Source organism: Phascolarctos cinereus, unplaced genomic scaffold, assembly GCF_003287225.1.
Source record: "Phascolarctos cinereus isolate Bilbo 61053 unplaced genomic scaffold, phaCin_HiC Scaffold_4;HRSCAF=312, whole genome shotgun sequence".
Taxonomy (NCBI): Eukaryota; Metazoa; Chordata; class Mammalia; order Diprotodontia; family Phascolarctidae; genus Phascolarctos; species Phascolarctos cinereus.
Genome location: NW_027555847.1, coordinates 51,211,457 through 51,237,106, shown reverse-complemented (window position 1 = coordinate 51,237,106; position 25,650 = coordinate 51,211,457). Strand labels below are relative to the sequence as shown.

Here is a 25,650-nt window from a genome sequence, read left to right as displayed (position 1 = left end):
TTGGCTTGCCATGTCCTGTCCCAGAGTAAAACTCTGTGGCTATCTCCAAAATGAAACCTAGATATGATTTATGACTAAGTTTCCCTACAAACAGTTAAAAAATTTCCCTTCTGTAAAGGTACTCGATGTACAATATAAACAGTGGCCATTGGACTGCTTTTATTTCACCCATCACAGAAAATGTATGGAACACAGAGGACTCAGAAGGGTACATAAACAAATATTGAAAACAGGAATCTTATTTGACTCCCTCAGATGGTAAAGACTCATTGTGTACTGATAAACACGTATTTCCCATTCACCTCAGATCTGCACTATCTGATTAACTTATAGCAACATCAGCGTTGGCAAGGCCCAGATGGCCAACGTTAGTCTTTAATTAGTGATCCTCTTCTGAGAAGTAGAGAAATCAATTCCCCTAACCGCTAGTGCTCTCCCTCCCAAATTCTTTTCTATTTAATCACTTTCTATACATTTATAGCTTTCATTTATTCACTTTATGTTACATATCATTTATCTATCATTAAATTCATTAAATTAATCAGGGACTCCTTTGACCAACCCCATTATTCATCTATATTCTCATTTATCAAATGCATTAAGGTTTATAAAGGCCTTTCCCATGATACAATGGATAGAATGCCAGCTTTGGAGCCAGGAAGATCAGGGCTTAAGTCCAAACATCTGACACAGAATGTCTGTGTGGCCCTGGGCAAGATATTTAATCACTTGGAATTTTAGGCGATGAGGAGGTTCTCCTGGCCTGCATTAAGAAATGGGGTTCCCTTTTCATCAAATTATCTATACCAGTGAAATCACAGTCCATACCCCTATGTCTCTTTTACAGATGAAAAAAACGGAGGCTCAATCAGTCAGTCAACTAGTTTTTATTGAGCACCTACTCTGTGTCAGGTTCTGTACTTAGGACTGAAAGGCTCAGAGAAGGGCCATGACTTTCCCATGGTCCCAGATTGAGGACAGGCTTTCCTATGGTCCCAGAGCTGTGATTCAATCTCAGCTTTCCTGACTCTAGGTGCTATAACTCACATCTACCAATCTGTCAAATTCTAATAGGATAACAATGTTCTGTGGTTTTAAAAAATGACTAATTTATAAGTGGTCAAGCCAGGGAAGCCGACCATTCCTTGTATTTTGAAAAATTACTGTATAATTTTGTATCATAAAAATGCTGCATAATTTATACTTGATGAGCATGATAAAGTGAAATTGTCCTCCAAATGTTGAAAGCTGATGACTTCATGTCTTTTAGGATGCATTTTGGTTTCAGGAATGCCAAATTCACTCTTCATCCCTATTCCCCCTCCCAATCTGGCCCAGGCATTTTATGTAAATGTGAAGAATGGTGTTGATACTGTTCTAATCCTTCATTCTATTTTTTTTTCCATAATGATACTTCCAAAGGAAAAAAATCTCCCTAATACTGGGCTTTGGAGGCTGTCCAGGTAGATATATTGCCTTCTTTAATCAGTCAGGAGAACTTCTAATACACAATAGAGCCAAAATATAATTTTAATTCCCTCTATTTGAGTGGTACTTCAAATGTTCGGACCATATTCTAGTCCTTTAGCAGCCCCAATAAACTGATTTTTTTGCCAGTTAATTTATGCAAATTTAGGTTATTCTAATTATTATTCAAGTTCAAAAGAAAAATAAAATTGGGGGCATTATAGCCATCTCAATTATCTGAATGTTTTCCAGCCATGACATTTGGAACACTGAGCAATGCAATACATCTTTTAAAAATTCAATAAGATAACTGCTTAATTGTTTGTAATCTAATTGAAAATGGAAGAGGGCATATTTATTCCCAATGGTCTCCAAAACATTGTCACCTACTTCAATTTGAATTTAGTAGATATTTAACAGAGTAGGTGCTCATACAGCTGCCTTGGTACGAACTCTGATTTTGTGTAATTGATTGTGAAGCCTTGCATTTGTTGTTAAAGAGAATCACAGAACTCTAGGTCATAAGAGCTGGAAGGTTCTGCAAGGACGAAATGTTCCCAGGCTTTCATTTTAGCGATGGGGAAAGTGAGGCCCAGAGATTGGAGGTAACTCTTCAAAGTTCATAGCATTTCTAAGAGTCTGCCTCTCTTGTAATGGGTTCCATAAGTACATGATAATATCCTTTGCAAAAAGATGAATAATAAATGGAGTATAACCAAACTTTATACTCTGTCATTTGCGCTGATTTCCAACTGTAGCTTTGAGTTGGTCTAGGGGTAGAGAAAAATGAAGTGGAGGTAGATGTAGCAACCCTATTTCGTTACTACCTTGACTGCAACGGCTCCGTGATGTTTTTTTTTTCTTTTTCATGAGCCCTAGGTTCTTTCTGGGGCAGCTAGGTGGTGTAACGGATAGAATGCTGGGCCTGCGGTCAAGAAGACCTGAGTTCAAATCCAGTCTCAGATGTTTACTAGATGTGTGATCCTGGGCAAGTCACTTAACCTTGTTTGCCTCAGTTTCCTTATCTGTAAAATGAGCTGAAGAAGGAAACATTCTAATATCTTTGCCAAGAAAACCCCAAGTAGGGTCACAAAGAGTCAGATACGACTGAAAATGATTGAACATAATTAACTGTCTAGAGGTGTATTTTTTTTCTCACATGACTTCTTTAAAACAGATTCTGGATGCTCCACCCAGCTTTTTGGGAGGTGTAACTCTTGTATCAGCATGATTAATTTTTGTAACTTGTCATAGTAATTGTAATGTCCTGGTAGCTAGAATGTAGGATTTGAAGACAGAGAGATCTGAGTTCATTCACTAGCTGGGAGTCTGAGCAAGTCATTTAATATTTATAAGCATAAAGTTTCTCATCTGTAGAATGGAGGATTCCAATCTTTAAAGTATCTACCTCAGACGGGTTTCTAAAGATCAACTGAAATTATGCATGAAAAGTGTTCTGTCAATTTTAAAATACAGTTATCATTGTTATATTTCAGTACTGTTATTTCATTGGTATCCCCTTCCTGCAATCCTGCTCTGATAGTCACATTGGCCTTTAGAGTTTGCCAACTGCTTTATCCACATGATCTCATTTAATGCAACAACCCCATTTTATAGATGAGAAGGCTTATGCTGAGAGAGGAGAAGAGATTTGCTCATGGTCACAACTCTACCAAATGCCAGAGGCAGGATTTGAACTTGGACTTCTCTTGACTCCATGCCTAGCACTCTATCTACTGTGCGACCTTGTCTCTGGAGCAGATGATCTTCAGTGGTAAGGGCTAGTGCTGGAGGTGATCTTTGAAAGTTGCTGTGGCTGGAATATTCAACCCTCTGTGTCCAATAAAAAGTAAGCTTCTTGAAGGCAAGGACTGTTTCAATTTAATCTTTGTACCTCAAGTGCCCATCAGAGGGCTTAAAATGTAGTAGGCACTTAAAATTGCTTGTTTGTTTGATTGATTGATTGATAAATCTCTGAATTTAGCTAGGCTGATTTTTGGACAATACACACTCACAACCTGTGGACAGCTTATAATCAGCTACTAAATCAATAAGCATTAATTGCTTGCCTGTTAAGTGCTAAGTCCTGTAAATTCTGAGGACACAAACCTGAAACAGTGAGGGGGGAGAGAGAGAGAGAGAGAGAGAGAGAGAGAGAGAGAGAGAGAGAGAGAGAGAGAGAGAGAGAGAGAGAGAGACAGGGAAGAGAGATAGAGATAGAGAGGCAGAGACAAAGACAAACAGAGAGAGAGACAGAGATAGAGAGAGATAGAGATACAGTAAGATAGAGACTGAGACAGAGAAACCGAGAGAGAAAGAGACAGAGGCAGAGCTGTAGGGCACACCCAGAGTTTGGGGGTGTTATATGGATGATGAACAGCAAAAGAAATGAAGAAGGAACAGTCAGATGGGCCATAGGAGAGCTCTTTCTAGCTTGAGAAGGCCAGTCAGACGTTGTATTCTGTATTGATAGCCTTTGAGTACCCAGGTAGCATAGAAAGGGTACTTTAATGAAGGCTGTAGTTTCTAGTCATTTTAATTCAGCAGGTATTTACTCAGGTCCAAATTTGTACAAAACAGAGTGCCAGGCACTAAAAGTCAGGAAGGAGACTATTCTAGGCATGGGAAATTAATATGCAGATGAATTGTCATGAGGCAAGATAGGATTATTTTGGGGAAAAATGAGTATCTGAGAGTGGTTTCAGTATAAGGCAGCAAGGATTGGAAGAGTAAGTTAGAGCAAGCTTGTGTAGGTCCACAGTTGAGTGTCTGAACTTTACTGAGTAGGCAATGGGGAGCCACTAGCAATTTTTTAAGCAGGGGAGTTCTATGACTGGACCTGAATTAGGAAGATTACTTTGGCACCAATATGAAGAAGAGATTGGATTGGGGAGGTATTGGGGACAGAAAGGGTACTTTAGCATTAGCTGAACTATTACAATATTTTTTCAACTGGAGAATGGCTGAACAAGCTGTGACATGTGACTGTGATGGAATAGTATCATGCTATAAAAAATGATGAGCTCGATGATCTTAGGAAAACATGGATAGACTTGTGCAAAGTAATGCAGAATGAAATGAGCAGAACATTGCATACAGTAATAGCAATACTGTTTTAAGAACACTTTGAGCAAATAAATCATTTTGACTATTATACTACATAGGACATTATGAAGGAAGATGCTATCTGCATTCTGCATCCAGAGAGAAAACTGATAAATGGAAGCATGTATAGAATGATTTTACACACACACACACACACACACACACACACTCACTTACACACACACACACACACACACACACACACTTGTGTCTAATGGTAGCCATCTCTAGGGTGGGGAGAAAGGAAGAAAAAAAGGATAAAAAGAAATTTATATGATAACTTTATCATATATTTAGAAGGAATACCAAGTCATACATAATAGTTTTTCAGTTTCATGTACAATCTTCTTTTTATTATACTGTGTTAAGAAATGCTTGCTTTATTCCATATACCTTCTAGCATATGTGTGTATATGTACACACACACATATCTTTAAGATTAGCCAAATGCTTTACATGTGTAACATTCCAATTTTACAGATGATGAAACTAGAGTTGAGAGGTTAATTGACTTTCCCAGGGCCACCCAGCTAGTATGATATGAGGGAGGAGATGAACTGAGGTCTTTCTAATTCCAAGTTCAGCCCTGTATCCTTTATACCACTCAGCTGACTCTTAACAGCACTGGTAAGAGGTGATATTGATCTGAAGTAGGAGTGGGAAAGAAGGGAAGGGTTTGAGAGATGTTTTGGAGGTAGAAACAGCAGAATTTGGCAACTGGATGGATGTGGTGCTGGGGAGGGAGAATAGTCACAATGAATGCTAATGCTTCAGCTTCAGCATCTGAGAAAATAGTGAAGTCATTGATTAAAATGGAGAAGCCGGGATGGAAGGCAAAATTAGAAAGGAAAAAGATAAGTTCTGTTTTGGGCATGTTAGTGTTGGAAAGTCAGCTGGGGAACCAGATGGAGATAGGTCAGAACTGGAGATAAAGATTTGTGAGTCATATTAATAGAGATGATAATTGGAGTCATTTAAATGGATGAGATTATCAAGGGAGAGAGCAAAGAAGAGACGGGAAACAATTTTTCTATGTGTGACTGTCCCGCAGTATCTGCATGGCAGTATTGATGAAAACGTCATGGAATCAGTGAATCAAACAGGGCTTTACCAATCATCGGGTCCTGTCTTTAACCCCATATAGGAATTCCATATATGGCATCCGTGGCACCTCATCAGGCGCCTTCATGGGGATGCGTCCCGTATTTTTGGAAGTTCCATTAAGATAAAAAATCCTCCTTATAAATTGAGTTGAAATCTGTCTCCTTGTGTCTTCAATTAATTTATTAGTTCTATTCAAGCTTTCCAGAGCAGCAAAGAACAAGTAATCTCCCTCTTCTGCATGATAACTCTTAAACTATTTTAAGACAGTTACCATATTTCCCATAAGGCTCTCTTTTCCAGTCTAAACTCCCCTGGTTCCTTCAACCATTCCTCATATCAGGATTTCCAGATTTGCTTCTATCATGGTCAGCCTCTTCTGAGTAAACTCCAGTTTATCAATGAAATTGTGGATCCTTGGAATAGAATATGATTATCTCACTATAGTCATTCATTCATTCATTGTCAGTCATTTTTTTGGAGGCAATTGGGGTTAAGTGACTTGCCCATGGTCACACAGCTAATAAGTATCTGAGGCCAGATTTGAACTCAGGTCCTCAGGTCCTCCAGGGCTGATGCTCTATCCAGCTATTCATTATTTTTGAGGGGAATGATGATAAGAATTTTTATCTCACAATACTTGGCTAGTAGAGAACATCTCCCTGAAGATTAGAAATGAAATGAAAAGTCATCTACTAAGTGCTTATTATGTGCAAAATGCTGTGTTAAGTTCTGGGCATATAAATTAAAAAAGCAAGAACATTCCCTGCTCTCAAGGAGCTCACATTCTAATGGGGAGAAATAACACATAGAGGAGGTTTCATCTGAAAATCAAATGGAAAGATCCCATGACCCTTAGGGTGTAGCAGCCAGGTAAATGATAATGCATCCTCTTTAAAGCTATTTCTATTAATAAAGTTACATTAGTTTCTAAGTTTTACCTTTTGGTGGTACCAAGGCCCTTAGTGTCAAGAATATGCTTTTTTTGGCCAATAGCAGCTACAACTATTGAGGAGGCAGCTTCTATCATCTTGGGGCAAGGTCTCAGTAAGCACAGTGGGATGAGCATGTCCTTTGTGTTAGATACTATACTTTTATTAATAACATCCATGTTTTGGGGCCATCTCATACCACTATTAATTAACTGAGCCTTCAGTTCATTATTTTTACCTTTTCACTTCCTTCATCTCTCATCTTTTTATGTAACAAGTTCCAGGCAAACCTGAAGACAAAGCTGCCAGGTCACTTTTCCACTGAAGTTGGTTTTCTTGGGTCATGACTATGAGAGCTGGGTTGGAACCAGGGCTGGTGGTCTAGAAAACACAATCATTCCTGGGGCTTTTGAGGTTACCTGCACATCTGTGGCAATCATATATTAATTGTCCCTCAGGGTGCCTTGTCAATTTACCTAGGTTGTCTTACCTGCCAGTCTGGGGCAGTTATTGTCATTGTTAGTGGTGGTGGGGACGGTGGGCTCCTCCTTCACAAGGGTTATTCCCTTGTGATGATGATCATGGGGGTCAGGCTTAAAGCAGAGGTGAAGTTTTGGGAGCCATTGTAATTGCCAAGGCTCTGTGTTTACCTGATTATTGGTAGTAATTGGTTGATGGTTGGTGTTGGTGGCGGTGAGAATGGTAATCTCCTTTTCTGTAGGGATTGCGTCGCTCAAGGGTGGCTATATTGGAAGCAAGACTAATGGTCTGAGGGGTGCTGCTATTTCAGAGCTGTTAGGCTCCAGTTCCTGGGCTATCTCTACTTTAGTTTGAGGGGAAGTGGTGGTTGAGCTGGTGGAGGAGGCTGGACCTTCCTGGCACCCCCTTTTGCTCCCTTAGGGTGCCTTGGTTGCTTCAGTTAGGTTGGCCTGCCCAGCCAGATTACTTTCTACTTATATTGTATATATTTTGTACATACATTCACACATATGTGTGTTTGTGTGTGTGTATATATATATATATATATATATATATATATATATATATAAATGTATATGTATATGTACAGCAGTCTAGTCATTTTTCAGTCATGTCTGACTCTCCATGACCCCGTTTTGGAGTTTTCTTATCAGAGATACTGGAATGGTTTGCCATTCCATTCTCTAGCTCATTTTATGGATAAGGAACTGAGGCAAATGGGGTTTAGTGACTTGCCCAGGGTCACACAGCTGTCTGAGGCTGGATTTGAAGTCATGAAGATGAATCTTCCTGATTCCAAGTCCAGCGCTCCATCCACTGCACCACCTACCTGCCTATATGTGCATGTGTGTATGTATCAATATCTATCTCTATCTCTATCTCTGTCTCTGTCTCTGTCTCTGTCTCTGTCTCTGTCTCTGTCTCTGTCTCTATCTCTATCTCTATATCCATCTCTATCTCTATCTCTATCTCTATCTCTATCTCTGTCTCTATCTCTATCTCTATATCCATCTCTATCTCTATCTCTATCTCTGTCTCTATCTCTATCTTTATCTCTATATAGCTGTATATATGTACATATATACATATACTATCTCTCTCTCTCTCTCTCTCTCTCTCTCTCTCTCTCTAGTCATTTGCATGTTGTCTACCCCATTAGAATGTGAACTTCTTGAGGGCAGGGGCCATATTTTTGTGGCATCCCTAGTGTTTAGCACAGGGCTTGACATTTACTAAGTTAGGGGTACCTAATCTGAAGTATCGGTGAACTATTTTTTAAAATATTCTGATAATTTTATTTCACTGCATTTGGTTTCTTTTGCAATGCAATGTATTTTGCTTTATGTGTTTAAAAACATTATTCTAAAAAGAGATCCATAGGCTTCACCAAACTGTCAAAGGGGTCTATGAAAGTATGTGTTTACTAATTGCTTTTTGATTGGCTGACTGACTGACTTACATTACCAGGAGGGATCTCTGATTGGTGAAAAGGCTGTACGAGGTGAGAAGCTTTTAAAGTGGAGAATGAGATGCATAAAGAATGGGGATCTGAGTGGACAGGAAAATCAGTGTGCTGAGATCAGCTGGAAGGACTGGAGACCACATGCAGTGGTATGGCCAGCTATGGCCTCATAAATAGACCCTACTAATTCTAGAGCTAAGTTGGCAAGCTTTGCGAATTACTAGCTTATCTTGTGGCATCAACTCTTCTTTTGCCTGAACTGAAGACGTCTCATGGAAAGATACTTCAATAGGCAGGTGACATCTTATTCTAACCATTAACAACTAGGACTGTGACTTATGAAAAGGCCATAAAATCCTGCTTTGTTGGGGGAATCAGAATAATGAGAATTAGATTATAACTCCTCTAGAAGTAGAAGAGAAGTCACCCCATTTTGTATGGGCAGAGAGAAGGTATTACTATCTGATTCCCTTCCTTGCTGTTTATGTTGTCCATATCTTAATTAAATGCTTTTGCTATTGGCTTTATGTGCCTCTGGTATATTTCAGTGAGGCAGTAAAATAATAGACAATGGCTTAGGCCATGAATTGAATATTTATGACCCCAAACAGCCATGGTGGAGCTAGGAGTAACCAAGTGCTATACATTCAAGAAATATTTATTACATGCATCTCCTATTTATTTTACTCTGAAGTGTACTGGGGAGACATAGAGATGAGTAAGAGACAGTCCTGACCTCATGAAGCTTACATTTTAGTAGGGAGAGCTAAGTCACATGTCCAAAAACGATTAATTTTTGTTCAGTCATTTTTCAGGCCTGTCTGACTCTTTGTGACCCCATTTGGGGTTTTCTTGGGAAAGATACTGGAGTGGTTTTCTATTTCCTTCTCCGGCTCATTTTATAGATGAAGAACTGAGGCAAATAGGGTTAAATGACTTGCCTAGGATCACAGAACCAGTAAGTATCTGAGGGTAGATTTGAACTCAGGAAGATGAGTCTTCCTCACTCCAGATCTAGTACTCTATCCACTGAGCCACCTAACTGCTGATAAATTAATATAAAGAATAAAAAGGGCTGTGGGAGCAGGTGAGAGAGAAATTATTGCCACCTGGAGGTGGAGTAAACGTCAGGCAGATTGGGATAAATACGTACTTTGTCTTAGACACTATACTTATATTAACACTGCCCATGCTTTGGGGCAATCATGTCACCCTGCTGACTCATTGGACCTTCAGTTCATTATTTGTGTCTTTTAAAGACTTCCTCTCTCTCTGCTTTTTATATAATAAATTGCAGGCAAACATTTTTGTTTTTCATAATGCAGTAAAGAGGTAATGATTTCAACCTTCTGTAGTTAAACTGCAGATATGCTCGTACATATTTATATTGTACTTAGCATATATATGCATCTATCTATATTTAGTCTTGTTACTATGGGCACAGAGATAAGAAGGCTGGGCATGATAGCTTTTATTCATAAGCTTTTAAACCTCCATAGATCATTCTAGCTGTGATTGTTTTCCTTCCTGATGTTGACATGATAATGAAATTGAGAAGAATAATAGCTAGATTTGAGAAGTTTATTTCGCCAACTAATCATGGGGACCCATTAACAGAAATTAAATCACACTGTGATATTTAAAGTATTTGTTTCCAAATTATTGCTTTCTTTATTATCACTGTTGCGGCTGCTCTTTTAAGAACACATAGTGAAAACAGAATGAGGTAATTTTTATCCAGTAGCTCGGAGCCATGTGTAGATGGGAAGAGCTGCTGAAAACATTAGGCAAATAAAATATTGGAGTGGGCTTCTTAGATCAGCCACCATCAGGCAGTTACCAAACCTCCCCAAAGGTGTCATGACAGGCTGTAGAAGGCAAAATAGAAAATACGGGCTCTCTCCAGCATGGATCAAATGTCCTGATAATGGCAGTCATGTCCTTGGAACAAGGTTAGACAAGGCGGTCTCTAAACTGCCTTTCATCCTTATGATTCTAAGAGTTACAGTTGAAACAGGTTAGTTCCATTGTGCTCAGCCCTGATCACACCCCATCCAGAATATTGTGTTCTTTTTGATGCCACAGTTTAATGGAAGTATTGACAATTTGCAGTGTCCAGTGAAGGGTGACAAGCAAGATGAAGAGCCTTGCGATCATGATAGATGGTTATTAGTTGAAGGAATTGAATATGTTTAACCTAGAGAAAAGAATACTTAGACAGGGTCTGAGTGCTTTCTCCGAGTATTTGAATGCTTCTGGTCTTGACTGAATAAATGAGTGAAAACAAATTAGCATAGCATTTATTAAACTCTCACTAGTTCTCAGTATTTGCTAGGCACTGTGATACGTACTAGGGATACGAATACAAGAAAAAATGAGCTAGCCACTGGCCTCAAGGAGCTTTCATTCTTTTTTTAAATTTTAAAATTTTTTTTGGCTAGGCAATGGGGTTAAGTGACCTGCCCAGGGTCACACAGCTAGTAAGTGTTACATGTCTGAGGTCGGGTTTGAACTCATGTCCTCCTGAATCCAGGTCCAATGCTCTAGCCACTGCACCACCTAGCTGCCCCCAAGGAACTTTCGTTCTCATAGTGGGAAATAATGCATACAAAGAAGTGTGTGTCAGGGAGTCAAACTCCCTGGAAAGCAAATGACTTGTCCTTCTCAGAAGCAGTGGTTTGATTACTGTGCTCAAGGAAAGAGGTGGGAAAGGGGTGTGTGTGTGTGTGTGTGTGTGTGTGTATGTGTGTGTTTGGAGACTGTGTGTGGAGGGTACTTACACAGTCTCAGAGCAAGATTGATGGCTGGATGGCATAAGAATAGTGGTCTGGCAGCCGGTTACATAGAACAGGCTGTTTGCACCCATTCAGCAGCCCCATCAAGACAATTCATCATTTTTAGGAAAATCTCTAAGGTTATTCACATACAGCTTTGTGCCATCCTTCTGTTGGTCTTTTGAACCTTTTTTTTAAAAAATATATTCTTTACTGTTGTTGCTAAATAAGGAATGTGAAATAAAATAGGAATTGGGTTCTTTCTAGTCCTGACCCAGGCATAAACCTTGGACAACTCACTTCCTTTTTCTGGACTCTTTCCCCATATGTAAATTGGAGTGAAAAAACTACAGTGTTTAGGTTCCACCTCTGAGCTTCTCTGTCTCATCTTCCCAATCAGATTGTAATAATAGCTGACATTTATTTAATGCTTTAGAATTTGCAAAGGACTTTAGGACTATTTTCTCATGCAAATCGCAGAACAATCTTGTATATAGACAATGTGGGTATGTTCTATCCCCATTTTATGGATGAGAAAATGGAGGATCCGAGAAGTCCAGTCATTAGACTTGCTCTTGATCACACAGTTAGTAACTATCAAAGATGGGCTTTGAAACCCAGGCTTCTCTTGACTCCAAATCCAGCCTACTATTCAACACTGCTTCTCCTTTAGAGCAGAAACTGTACTTTTTATTACTTTTTTTCCCATTCCCTAGGGCCTCATGGCATAGGGCTTTGCCCAGTGGAGGGGCTCCATAAATATGTGTTAATGGAATAGGAAACAGCTCTGGGCTGAGCTATATTTGGGAGAGTTGTTTTCTTTGAAATGTTTTCCTCTGCTGTATTCAAATTGAGTAACAATAGCCAACTTGGGACTTCCAAAGTGTCCAACTCTGACTTTTGAATGGGAGGGGCTTCAGTGGATTGTCCTTCCCAACCCATGCCTTGGTATTGTCAGAGAAACTTGTATTGTGTAACTGATACTCACTTCATCTGATGTCTGGACCATGGATGGAGAACAGAATGAAGAAGACAGTAAGTAAAAAAAGCTTGTAGAGACCCATGAGCCGCATTGATAGATGACAGTTGTGTTGGAGCCACTATCTAGTTCTAACAATCCAATTATTTCTGTATTCCAAATTGGACATTTTAAAGTCCACTCTAGCATTGCTGCCCAGAGGCAGGTCATGGAGGGGGATTCTATGGTTTCCTCTCATTGCATGAAGCAAGCTTATTGGTTTTAGGGTGTGCATTAATTAAGCTTCATCTGGGCAAGGGAGAGACATCAGTGGTATATTACGTTTGGTTCTTCCTAACTTTTGACCTTACCCTTTGCCATTATCTTTGCTTAATTTCTTTAGTTTGTAGAAGTATTTTTTGTTGGGAGGCTGTGTGCCAGGAATCCTTATTTTAATCAAATGTATATCTTGTTCTAAGAAGCTGTTAATTTTAGACAACTGGCAGGAAAGATTTATGCTTTTCATCTACTGCCTCTCTGAAAGGTCTCTTGTCCAAGGTAGTTCATGATATATGACTTGGATGACCCTGCCTTGTCATGAACAGGAAGGAAATAGAACTCAATCTGAGGGCTATTTAATTCATGCGTGAGAAAGGGAAGAAGTATCCTAGGATGCTGGACTGAATGTCTCATCAAAAAAAAATCTGGAGTCAGGATTTGATTTGAGATCTGGAATGTCAGAATGTTTTAGTGAGTAAAGAACTGGCTTGGGTGTCAGGGAACCCAAGTTCTAGTTTTGGCTCTTGTAGGATCAAAAATCTAGAACTAGAAAAAAACCAAAAGGCCACTGGAGTCTACTTCCCTCATTTTACAATTGAGGAAACTGAGGCTCAGTGATGCTATAAGACTTGATCCATGTGACACAGGTAGTAAATGACAGAGTTTGGATAATAGCAAGCTTTTGTATAGAGCTTATAGATGTCATCTGCTTTGATCCTCACAATAGACCTGTGAGGTGAGTGCCATTACTATAGCCATTTTATAGATGAGGAAACTGAGGCAGAATGAGGTTAAGTGACTTGCCCAGGGCTTACAGAGCCAGTAAATGCCTGAAGCAGGTCAAGTCTTCCTCATTCCAAGCCCAGCATTCTATCCACTGTGCTACCTCCCATTCCCCAAGGCTCCAAGATTAGCTTTCTGTCCATTGTATTATGCTGCTCTGCTGTCCTGCAGCCAGGACCAACTCAGTGTGTGTTTATTGAATACACCTCACTGTGTGAGCTTCAGTAAAGCACTTTAACTTTACAGACCTCTGTTTCCTCATTTGAACAATGAATAGGTTAAACCAAACGATACCAAAAATTTCTTAGTTCCATAGATTTACAGCTGGAATGGATCTCAGAGGTCACCACTCAATGCAACCCCTTCATTTTGTAAATCAGAAAACTGAGGCCTCAGAGTTTAAATGACTTACCTAAAGTTTCTTCCAGCTCTAAAATTCTGATTCTCTGAGGTCATTGCCCTTAAAAAAACCTTAAATAAGGGCTTTATATTTCAGGTTAAGGGCAGCTAGGTGGTGCAGAGGATAGAGCTCGATTTTCCTGAGTCCAAAACTGGCCTCAGCCACTTACTAGTTGTGTGACCCTAGGCAAGTCACATAACCCTTTTTGCCTCAGTTTCCTTATCTGTAAAATGAGCTGGAGTAGGGAATGGCAGATCACTTCAGTATCTCTGTCAAGAAAACCCCAAATGGGGTCACAAAGAGTCAGACACAACTGAAATGACTAAAAAAAACAACAAAATTTCAAGTTTAAGGTATGATATAAAGTATGTAATACTTTATATAGTACATAAAGTACATAGGATTTCAGTTCTTGAAAATCTTAGTAGCTTGTTAGACAATCTCCTTCATTTTACAGATGAGAAGTCAAGTGACTTAAACAATATCACACAGAGACTAAGTGAAGCCATTCTGTCTGACCAAGGAGAAAGATGACTGTCAGTCAACTGTGGAATTACTGTAAAATGTTAGAATTAAAGGGATGTTTAGACTAAAGCCTACTTTAAAGACTAACTTCATTGCATGAGACTTTTCAGCAGGTAGTTGTGTTTGGCGGCTTGATGTTTATTGAACAATAAAAATAATAGCTAACTTAACACTTACTATGTGCCTGGCACTGGGCTAAACACTTTGCAGTTATCTCTTTTCAAAAATATTTATTTATTTTATTTTTAATTTATGGAATAAAACAAGTACATCAATAATAGTATAATAAAACATTGTACATGAAACTGCAAATCTATTTGCTATTTCTTTTAAATGTATAATAAAGTTATCATGTAAATTTCTTTTTTCCCCCTTTTTTCCTTCCCTCTTCCCCCACCCTAGGGATGGCTACCATTAGACACAAATGTGTATATGTATGTGAAATCATTGAAAACAATTTAAGCTTAAATCAGTTACAATCTCTTTTGATAGTGAAGGCTATGTCATGAAGGAACATGCTGTTATTGTGTTCTACTGAAATTTACAGTATAACTATTTCCGTCTTGTCTTTGTATGCCTGTAACCTTGCACACTATCTTGCACATGGTAAGTACTCATTAAATGCTTATCTAATTGAATGCATGTTGATTAAACATGACTGCTTGGGGGGCAGCTAGGTGGCAAAGTGGATAGAGCACCAGCCCTGGAGTCAGGAGGACCTGAGTTCATATCCAGACTCAGAAACATGACACTTACAGACACTTGACCCTAGGCAAGTCACTTAACCCCATTCCCTAGCCAAAAAAAAAAAATAAAAATAGACATGACTGCTTTAAGATACTAATAGAAAATAAGTTGACATTAGTTTTCACAGTTTCCTGGAATTCTTTCTCTTTTTCCAATTTTCTTTTTTATTACTATTATAAATAATAATCAAGAGGGTGTTAAGATGAATTTACTAATAATGTAGAAAGATAATGGCTCTGTACCATTTTTATGTTAACTGAAAAACAGTGGGATGGGCTTAGGAGCCAAAGAACCTGGATTCACTTACCACTTGTGTGACCCAGACAAATCACTTAAACTTTCTGTATCTAGAGTTTCTCATCTGTAAGATGGAATAAGACTAGATGGCTTTTAAGGTCCCTTCCAGTTCAGAATCTGTGATGCTGTGAATGTCTGGATCATTAATAATTCCTTACAGGAAAAGTAGAAAGTATTTCTTTTGTCTGAATTCCAAGAACTAATCATTGTGAACCAAAACCATGTTGGGACCACGGATAGGGTTTTATTTTTTAAAAAAATGAAGTATGCTCTCAGGTTTGTGATCTTCTAAAAATGTCACTAGGTGACCCTAATTGGGGGTTGTGATGAAGTCTAACATCACACTGATTTTTCTTGCCTTATACTGTTAAGGTAAATATGTTTTGTAATTATTTGTATTATAAGAGTTGGGAAATCTTTTAAGTTGTTTAAAAAGCATAGCTGACATATAAAACTTGGGGTTTGTAGACAGCTTTATGTACAGTCTCTCATTTGAACCTCACATCAGCCCTACCAGATAGGTACTATAGATATTGCTATTCTCATTAGAAAGGCCTAGATAAATAGATCTGGGAATCATCTGCATAGAGATGATAATTGAACCCAGATGGGCTGCTAAGATCACTAAAGGATCTTCCTAAAAGACAGGGAGAAAAAAAAAGAGAAAAGGTCCAGGTTACTAATGTTAGTGGGAAAGACATGGATAAATATATACATATACAAATATACACACATACACATATGTATACATATACATATACACATATGTATATCTTAAGAGACTGTAAGAAGTGGTCAGGAAGGTAGGAGAAGAACCAAGAGAGAACAGTCACAAAAGTAGAGAATAAATAAATGAATGGGTGAATGGAAGAATGAATGATTGAAAAAAATGCATTATTAGGAGTTTGCTGGACACAGAGCATTATGCCAAGTACTGAGGATACCCACAGTAAAGCAAAGAAAATCTCTGCTGCCAAGGGACTCGTATTCAAATGGGAGAAGCAATGGGTACAGGAGGTTTCAGCCGCTGATGTAGCTATCAGGTCACCTATGTCCATAGGAGCTGTTTCCCTTGATATTCACTTGAGGCACTGAGAAGAGAGTATACCCCAAAGGAGAAGGTAGTCAACAGTGTGAAATGCTGCAAAGAAGAATCAGGAAAAGTCCATTTGATTTGCTGACTAAGAGATTATCGGTCCCTTTGGAGAGAGCACTTTCAGGTGAATGTGGTCAGAAACCAGATTACAGAAGGTTCAGAAGAGATTAAGATGAGAGGGATAGAGGCGCTAAATATAGACGACTTTAAAAAATACATTTTCTGAGAAGGGAAGGATACATGTAGCATGATAGTTGGTGGGCATGGTGTAATCTAGTGATTTTTTTGTAATTAATTGATTATTAATTTTCAACATTCACTTCTATAAGATTTTGAGTTTTAAATTTTCTCTCCTTCCCACTTATACCTTCCCCCAGACAGTGCACAATCTGATGTAGGCTCTACATATACATTCATGTTAAGCATATTTTTCCGTTAGTCATGATTCCACAGTCAATTAGAACAATTAGAACTAATGCACCCATTAGAATGTAAAGAACAAATAAGAACCATAAGAATGAAGCAATAAAACAAAACAGCAAAGAAAAAGGAGAGCAAGTAGTAAGCTTCCATCTGCTATTCCTCTGGTATTCATAAGCTATGTGACCCTGGACAAAGCATTTAATCTCTCAGTACCCGGACAGCTCTCTATGACAATCAATTGTAGCTCTACCTTGCTCCATATTTCTTTCTCTGGGTGTGGATAGCAATTTCCATCATGAGTCTTTTGGAGTTGTCTTAGATTCTTATGTTGCTGTGAAGAGCCGAGTCTATCAAAGTCAGTCATCGCACAATGTGGCTGTAACTGTGTACAATGTTCTTGAGGTTTTTTTTTTTTAAGGAAGAGGATACTTTGGTGTGTTTGCAGGTAGCAGGAACTAGTAGATAGATAGAGAATGAAGATTAAAGAGAGTGGGGATTGTGGCAAGGCAATTTGCTGGAGAAGGAAAAAAAGGGTTTAGTTTGAGTTTCAGCAAATAAGTCTTTCACTTTGTATTTTGATTTGCTTCAAATCTGCTTTTACCTTCCCATAAAATGAGATAGCAATCTCAATTTTTATAGCATTTCAATATGAAGAAGTGGGTGGTTTTTAATAATTACTTTTATTGATATGGCATTTTTAGATTTTTTTGGGGGGTGATGGGATTATTGGACCTATGATTTCCTGGAGATAGGAAATATCTTTCGACCTTTGTAGATTAGTACTGAAGAGTTGGAAGAACATTAGAAACTAGTCAATTAGCATTTATTAAACACCTGTTATATGTCAAGTGCTATGCTAATGTTGATAAGCAAGGTAGAGCTACAACTGATTGTCATAGAGAGCTGTCAGGATACTGAGAGACTAAATGCTTTGTCCAGGGTCACATAGCCTATGAATATCAGAGGCAGACTCAAACCCACATTTAACTCTGAGACAAGTTTTATCCATCATACTATGTTACCTCATTCACATTAAGATTCTTCCCAACAACCCTGACAGGTAAGTTGTGTAAGTATTATTATTCCCATTTTGCGGGTGAAGAAATTGACTTACACGTGACTCAATAGCTAATCAATTGCAGAACTGAGCTTTGGGTCCAGGGCTTCTGACCCCAGGACCTGCACTAGTTACACCATACCATGTTATTCTGATGTTTTTACATGACATGAGTATGAGCTAAGGCACTGGTTAAATTAAGAGTGTGTTATTATTTCCAATTAAGAGTTTGCCATTGTTTTGGCAAAGTATGGGACTTGAGCTGAGTACCCTCATTCAATCTTGTTTCCCCTTTTCATTTAGAGATGGATTAACTCACTTTTTTATCTCTGGTCTGTCATATACAATGTGGATATAATCAGTCACAATCATGCCATTATCGATGAGGAATGTGTGTTTCAGGGACACACAGAACCATGGGAAGGGATCTCAGACATAGTTCAATGAATACCTGCCCAGGAATCTACTTTTTGACAGCCTTAGCATGTAATAGTCTAACTTTTGCATGGAGATTTCCAGTGATGGTGAACTTCCTAAGGCAGTCCATTAACCCTTGGAACAACTGTAATTATTAGGAAGATTTTCCTTACATCTAGAGGATATTCAATTCTCTTCAACTTCTATCCACTGCTCCTAGATCTGTCCTCTAGGGCCAAATAGAATAAATCAAACACTTTTTCTACATGACATAGCTTCAAATACTTGAAGACAACTATTATTTACCCTTTAGGTCTTGTCTTTTTCAGGCAAAATATCCCAATTTTTTTCCATTTTATCCTCATATGGTATGGTCTCAAACCTTCTTGATCTCCTCTAGCTTGCCAATGTCTTTCCTAAAACCTGGTCCTATAAATTGAAAACAATGCTCTGACTGTGGTTGGACCTGGTCACAGCATAGTGGGACCATCACCTCCTGTGTTCTGGGCACTCTGCCTTATGCAGTCCTAATATCATATTGGTTCGTTCCTTCCTTCCTTCCTTCCTTCCTTCCTTCCTTCCTTCCTTCCTTCCTTCCTTCTTCCTTCCTTCCTTCCTTCCTTCCTTCGTTTCTTCCTCATCACACTGGGGACTTATATCAAGCTTGATGGCCACTAAAATCCCCCAAACTTTTTTTAGATGAACTTCTGTTACTGCCTCTTCTCGTACCTGGGAAATTGATATTTTGAACCTATATAGAATTTTACATTTATCTCTATTAAATTTCATTCTTTTGGTTAAAGTAATTTTTGATTCTCATTCAATTACATAAAAGGAGATAACACATAAAGTGCTTTGCAAATCTTAAAATGCTATATAAGTGCTAGCTATTATTATTGTTATAATAATAATTACTATTATTTTAATATTCAGACCATAATTTCAGTTTGTTATCAGACCAAATGTTTGCACAATATAGGAGATACATGGGTGTGTTCCAGGACGTGGAATCCTTCCCTACTGTGATGTTGGTTAAGACTAACACACAAGAAACAAATACTGATAGAACTGGAAGATATGATTGCTCAACCATTGTTGCTTACCCTCGAAATATCATGAGGAATGGTAAAGGTGTTATTGAAGTTTGAAGGACAGAGATTGTCCTGATTTTCAAAAAAGTAAAATTGCAAATGGATCAATGAGTTTAACCAATTCCTGAAAAAAAAACTACAAGGTATCATTAAAGAACTATTTAGTAACTATCTGGAAAAGGAATCAGGGATTCCAAAGAGCCAAGATGGTTTCCTCATGACCAAGTCATATTAGAATAATCTCATTTCTTTTTTTTTTTTGACAGGGTCACTTGATTGGTGCACCAGGAGAGTGCTATAGCTATTAATTACCTAGATTTTGGATAGAGTGCTGGGCCCGGTGTCAGCAAGCCCTGAGTTCAAATCTGGCCACAGACACTTACTAGCTGTGTGACTCTGGGCAAGTCATTTAACTCTGGTGGCCTCAGTTTCCTCATCTGTAAAATAAGTTGGAGAAGGAATGGCAAACCAATCCAGTATGTTTGCCAAGAAAACTCCAAATGGGGTTACAAAGAGTTGGACATGACTGACACGAGTGAAAAACACCTAGATTTTAGTAAAGTTTGCCATGCCATTCTCTTGGACAAGTTGTAGAGATGTGGGTAAGAGGGTAGAAAAAAAAGATGAATTGTGTAATGGTTGAATAACAGCCCCCCCCGCCAAGACTAGTCATAAATGCTTGCCAAGTTGGAGGGAGATCTCCAATAGAGTGCTCCAGAGCTCTGTGCTTTGCCCTGTTCGGTTTAACATTTCTATCAATGATCTGGATGAAAGCAAAGATAACAGGTTTTATTCCATTTTCTGAGAATTCAAAACTGTAAGAGGAAGCTAGCATTTGAAATAATGGAATCAGGATCTGAAAAGATCTTAACAGGTTGGAACACTGTGCTGAATATTAAAAAGTGAAATTTCTTAGAGGTTGGGTTTAAAAAACCCACTGCACAAACCCAAGGTGAAGAAGGCGTGACTAGAAAGTAGTTCGTGTACAAAAGGTCTGGGTTGCCTTGTGGACTGAACTTTCAATGTGAGTCAACAGTGTAGCTTGACACTTGAAAAACAGCAATGCCATCCTGCGTTATATTAAGAGAGATCTAGTGGTTTGCTCATAGAAGGTAAAATAGACCTTGTATGAACTGAGTTGGATTGAATAATGTGCTGGACTAGGGAAGTTACAGTCCTCTTTTATTCTGTCTTCTCTCTTCATAGTTAGAGTATTGTAATCAGATCTGGGCATCACATTTAGGAAAAGGTAGTGATATACTGGAAGGATAATCACTATGACAAAGGGCCTACAGACCATCCTACATATGAGGGTCATTTGAAAGAACTAAAGATATTTGCTCTGGAGAAGAGAAGGTTTAGGGAGGGACGTAAGAGCTGGCTTCAAGATAGCATCAGGATTTTGAAGAAGGGCTGTTAGATGCCAAAGAGATTGGACTTGCTCCAGTTCACCTCAGAGAACAGAAGCAAGAGCAAAGGTTAGACATAGCCAAAGCTTGATGTAAAGAAGAACTTCTGGACAATAAGAAATACCTAAGCCAGGAAGAGGCTGCTCTAGGTAGTACTGTGCTTCTTCTTACGGAGGTCCTCCAGCAAAGGATAACAGCTAACATTTATATACCCATGGGGCAGGTAGGTGGAGCCCTGGGCTTGGAATTTGGAAGACTCATCTTCCTGAGTTCAAATCTCATCTCTTATTAGCTGTGTGACCCTGGCTAAGTCACTTAACCCTGTTTGCCTCAGCTTCCTCACCCGTAAAATGAGCTGGAGAAGGAAATGGCAAACTACTTCGGTATCTTTGCCAGGAAAACCCCAAATGGCATCATGGAGAGTCAGAAACGACTGAACAAATGAATGTGCCAGACATGTGCTAAATGCTTTACAATTATTACCTCATTTAATCCTCACAATAACCCTGGGAGATAGGTGCTTCTATTCTCTCCATTTTACAGATGAGGAAACAAAGGCAAACAGAAGTTAAGTGACTTGCCTAGCTAGGAAGTGTCTGAGGCTGGATTTGAACCTAGCACTTCCTGTCTCCAGGCTCAGAGCTCTATCCAGTGTATTGCAGATTAGAAGCCTGCTTGTCAGGGATGTGATGATGGGGCTTTTGGTCAGATATGGATTGACCCAGATGGCTTCTGGAATCCAATCCTTTCCAATAAGCATTTATGAAGTACCTACTATGTGGGTGGAGCTGTAATAGGGCTGGGGATACAAAAAATAGTTCCTGCCTTCAAGGAACTCAATATTTCACTCTGAGGAAACAGACTGAACAGAGAAGTAGATGAGTGATGATTTGAATGGGAAGATGGACCACAAATAAATAGGGAGTGGGGAGGGGAGGTCAGGAAGGGCTTCCTGGAGGAGCTAGCATGTGAGTTTAGCCTTGAATTAAGCCAACGTTTCAGAGAGGCAGAGGGGAGGAGGGGGTGTAGTCAAGGCAGCGGGGACAGTCACTGCAAAGGCATGGAGTAGATGCAATGTTTAGTCAGGGAACAAGTAGTGGAGATTGGCACTGGGCCTTAGAGTAATGTGAGAAAGATTACTGGAATATGTAAAAGGCCAAGGATTGGCAGGAGCCAGAATGCAAAGGCTTATAAATGCCAACCAGAGGAGTCTGTGTTTTATCGTGGAGGCAGTAGGGAGCCAGTGAACGTTCTTAAGGAGAAATGAGGAGACTTATTCTTTCCAACTCTGAGAGTCTGGGAGGTGCTAGACAGTCTGGGACTGCCTCAAAATTTAGGAAAGACGTATTGCCAGGGTCTAGCTTTGTGACAACTAGCAAATGACTTAATCTCAGAACTTCGGTTTTTCATTCTGTGGCAAACAGAGATAAACCCTCTTTTGCCTTCCTTACTGGGTAATCGTGGAGATCTAAGAAGAAAATGAAGGTGAACATGTCTCAAAAAGTATAAGGGGTGACACACAAGGAAAATATCACTTTGATTATAATTGTTATAACCCAAGGGCTTTTTGCCTCTGCCCTTCTGTGATCTCAGCAGGATAGTTCTCTGGAACAGGGGAGCTGGGGAGCTGGCTTTCAAGTCACCAGAGATGGAGGAGGGAAGAAGGACAGGGCTGCAGGGTCTCCCCATGGAGCAAGTGAACCTCAGAACTCCCACAGTGAGAAACCAGTGACGCCTGCATTCCTGTTCTGCCCAGATGACCTTGTCCCATTCCATTCAGGAAATGACACATTTCTATTTCTGCTTCAAGTGTCTGATTTTCATAGGTATAATAATGGAGAGATTAATTTAGCCTCCCAAAGAATTGAGAATGCTTTGCGTACAGCAAGCTGATGGATTGGTGCCGGGGGCCTCCCACCTCTCATTCTTTTCCCCTTTTCCTGCTGTTTAGAGAAAAACACTGTGTCCAGATGGCATTTTTATGCTCCACCCCCAACCTCTGACTCTAGTGTGCATCTTGATAATGGTACAGATCCCTTCTGGGAGAAAGGGAAAGGTGAGGGGTCACGGAAGCTAAGAAGGTCTTTTATTTCTCTGTTCCAAAGCAATACTTATTGTCTCAGGAAAGGAGGGACTATTTTTAGAACTGTACATGGAGAAAGCAACAATGCTTCTCACATTGGAGAAAAGCAGCTGCTTCTATTCAGCTTGGCTCAAGAAGCATCGATTTAGCTCTTATTGTTTGCAAGGTGCTGAACTTTGTTATCTTCCTACATTCTATTACAACCAGCTTGATGTAGTGGAAAGAATGCATGAACATGACATGAAGAATGCCAAAAATATACAGAATGAAGAAAGCAGACTCAAGAAAAATAAAATATATACTATAACCATGGAAATATGCCCTGGACACTCCTTATTATGGGCCTCCTTGTTAGCTACTCCAGGTTCTAGGCATTTTTATGGGTCAGAATTTTCTACAGTTCACAAGCCCCCAAAGCTGTGTTTTTCTTTTACCTTGTAAATCAGATTATATACAGTTCATAACTTATGCATATAAGTTACGTCTGACTCTTCAAGACCCCATTTGGGGTTTTCTTGGCAAAGATACTGCAGCAGTTTGCCATTTCCTTCTCCAGCTCATTTTACACATGAGGAAACTGAGGCAAACAGGGTTAAATGACTTACCCAGAGTCATATAGCTAGTAAGTATCTGAGGTCAAATTTGAACTCAGTGATACCAGGCCCAGCATGCTATCTACTGTACCACCTAGCTGCCCTGCATTTACCTTAATGACAATGTAAATAATACAATAATATAAAATTCCTTCCATAAACCTTAGGCTTACCCTCACACAAATATACATACATGTAAACATACATGCACACATGTCTATACACATACACACATAGATACATTAATACATATACACATTCACATATATTTCATATGTGTGCTTATACATGCATACATACATATATACAGACATACATATATACACATACACACATATGTATATGGAATGCTGACATGGTGGGGGGGACTACAAAACTTGTGGAAAGGGACTTACCATTAAGCCTTTGGGCCCAGTGTTCTGGGACTTAAAGAGTGATTGCACTGCAAGCCCCATAAGATTAACTTGTGTGGATGGTAGAGGACAGGCCCATCACCCCCACCCCATATTTCAGGGCTCTGGGCCAGAGGTCCCATCCTCCTCCTCTAGCTCCCTTTTTCTGATGTCCAAGCTCAACAACCTATTTCAGAATTCTAACAGACCTCAGGATCCTGATAGAAATTTTTCCTAGTGGTTGTATTTGTCCTTTTTTTTTTTTTTTAGGCAATTGAGGTTAAGTGACTTGCCCAGGGTCACACAACTAGTAAGTGTCAAGTGTTTGGTCTGAGGCCAGATTTGAACTCAGGTCCTTCTGACCTCAGGGCCATTGCTCTATCCACTGCACCACCCAGCTGCTCCCCCCACCCACAGTTTTATAAATACTTATTAAACACCTACTAAGTGTTAGGCACACATTAGGTATACAAAGAAAAATAAAACAGCCTCTGTCCCTAAAGTGGCTTTTATTCTCCTTTAGGCAGACAGATGGGAGTTAGATTCTGGAAGGACTCAGTTCAAGACCTGTCTCGGATAATTACTTAATAGCTGTGTGATCCTGGCAAGTCACTGAATCTTTCTATGCCTCACTTTCCTAATATAGCACCTAGCTGGGGTTGTTGTGAGGATCGAATGAATTATCATAAGTAAAGTGCTTTGTAACCCTTAAGGTGCTATATAAATGCTAGTTATTATTATTGTCATTATTACTATAACCAAGGGTAAGAGTCTGGGTTAGGAGTCAAACTATAACATGTACATGTATAAACATACCTTACAGTATGTGAGAGGGATGACTGTGATATATAAAAGGCCAAGGATTGGCAGGAGCCAGAATGCAAAGGCTTATAAATGCCAACCCGAGGAGTCTGTGTTTCATCCTGGAGGCAGTAGGGAGCCAAAGAACATTCTTAAGGAGAAATGAGGCGACTTATTCCCTCCAACTCTGAGATTCTAGGGGCTGTTGGATGGCCTGGGACTGCCTCAAAATTTTGGAAGGGCATATTGCCAGGGCCTGACTCTGGAGCAACTAGCAAATGACAATCTCAGAGCTTCATTTTTTCATTATGTAGAAAACAGAGGTAGTATTCTACTGAAGTTGCTCACATAGCCATCGTGAACCTTCATTTCAATGCTTTTCTTTCATTTTCTCAAACCTGAAAAGTTCCTGGATACACACTTTGAATTCCACTGCCCATTTTTCTGGCCAAAGGTTAAATGGCTTGAATCCTGAGTAAAGGTAGAGAGTGATACACTCTGCTCAGAGGACTATAGACTTAAATCTGAAGAGACCTCTGAGGCCATCTTGTCCAAGGTCCTTACTTCACAAATGAGGAAAATGAATGGTACATGCAGATCCTCTGACTGCAGAGATGGGGCATTTCTCACAATACTCACCTGCCTCCCCAGAGACTGTGTGGTGAGTCCTGGGTCATTCCAACTAAGTGATAGTGAAGTAAAGTGAGGGTCAAGTAAAGTCCACTTAGTGACCACTGAGCACCCACCCCCTTTTATTACTTTTCTGAAGGGATCACTATAGTCATTATAAAAGCAGAGCAGCAAATTTATTCTCTGTCAATCAACAAGCATTTATTAAATACCTACTACATGCCAAGCCCTGGGCCAGCCACTAGGGACGCAATGAGAAAAAACAGATTAGCCCCTGCCCTGAAGAAGCTTACTTTCTATTGGTTGAGTGAAGTTATTTAAACTATCTGACCTCAAGGAACTTATATT

General features: G+C 39.4%; 1 protein-coding gene across 2 annotated transcripts in view; it reads left to right on the top strand.

Moving 5' to 3' along the window:
* The window catches only part of SSUH2 (ssu-2 homolog), a 158,748-nt gene that overhangs the window by 93,405 nt on the left and 39,693 nt on the right, over positions 1–25,650 (top strand). Inside the window, exon 1 of one of the 2 annotated variants that reach the window (XM_078152168.1) lies at positions 12,285–12,356. The exons of the other annotated variant lie outside the window; for it this stretch is intronic. Coding sequence (XP_078008294.1) covers positions 12,329–12,356 — 28 coding nt within the window. The 5' untranslated portion in view covers positions 12,285–12,328. Of the gene's footprint in view, positions 1–12,284; positions 12,357–25,650 lie in introns of those variants that run through there. 2 annotated transcript variants of the gene reach the window in all.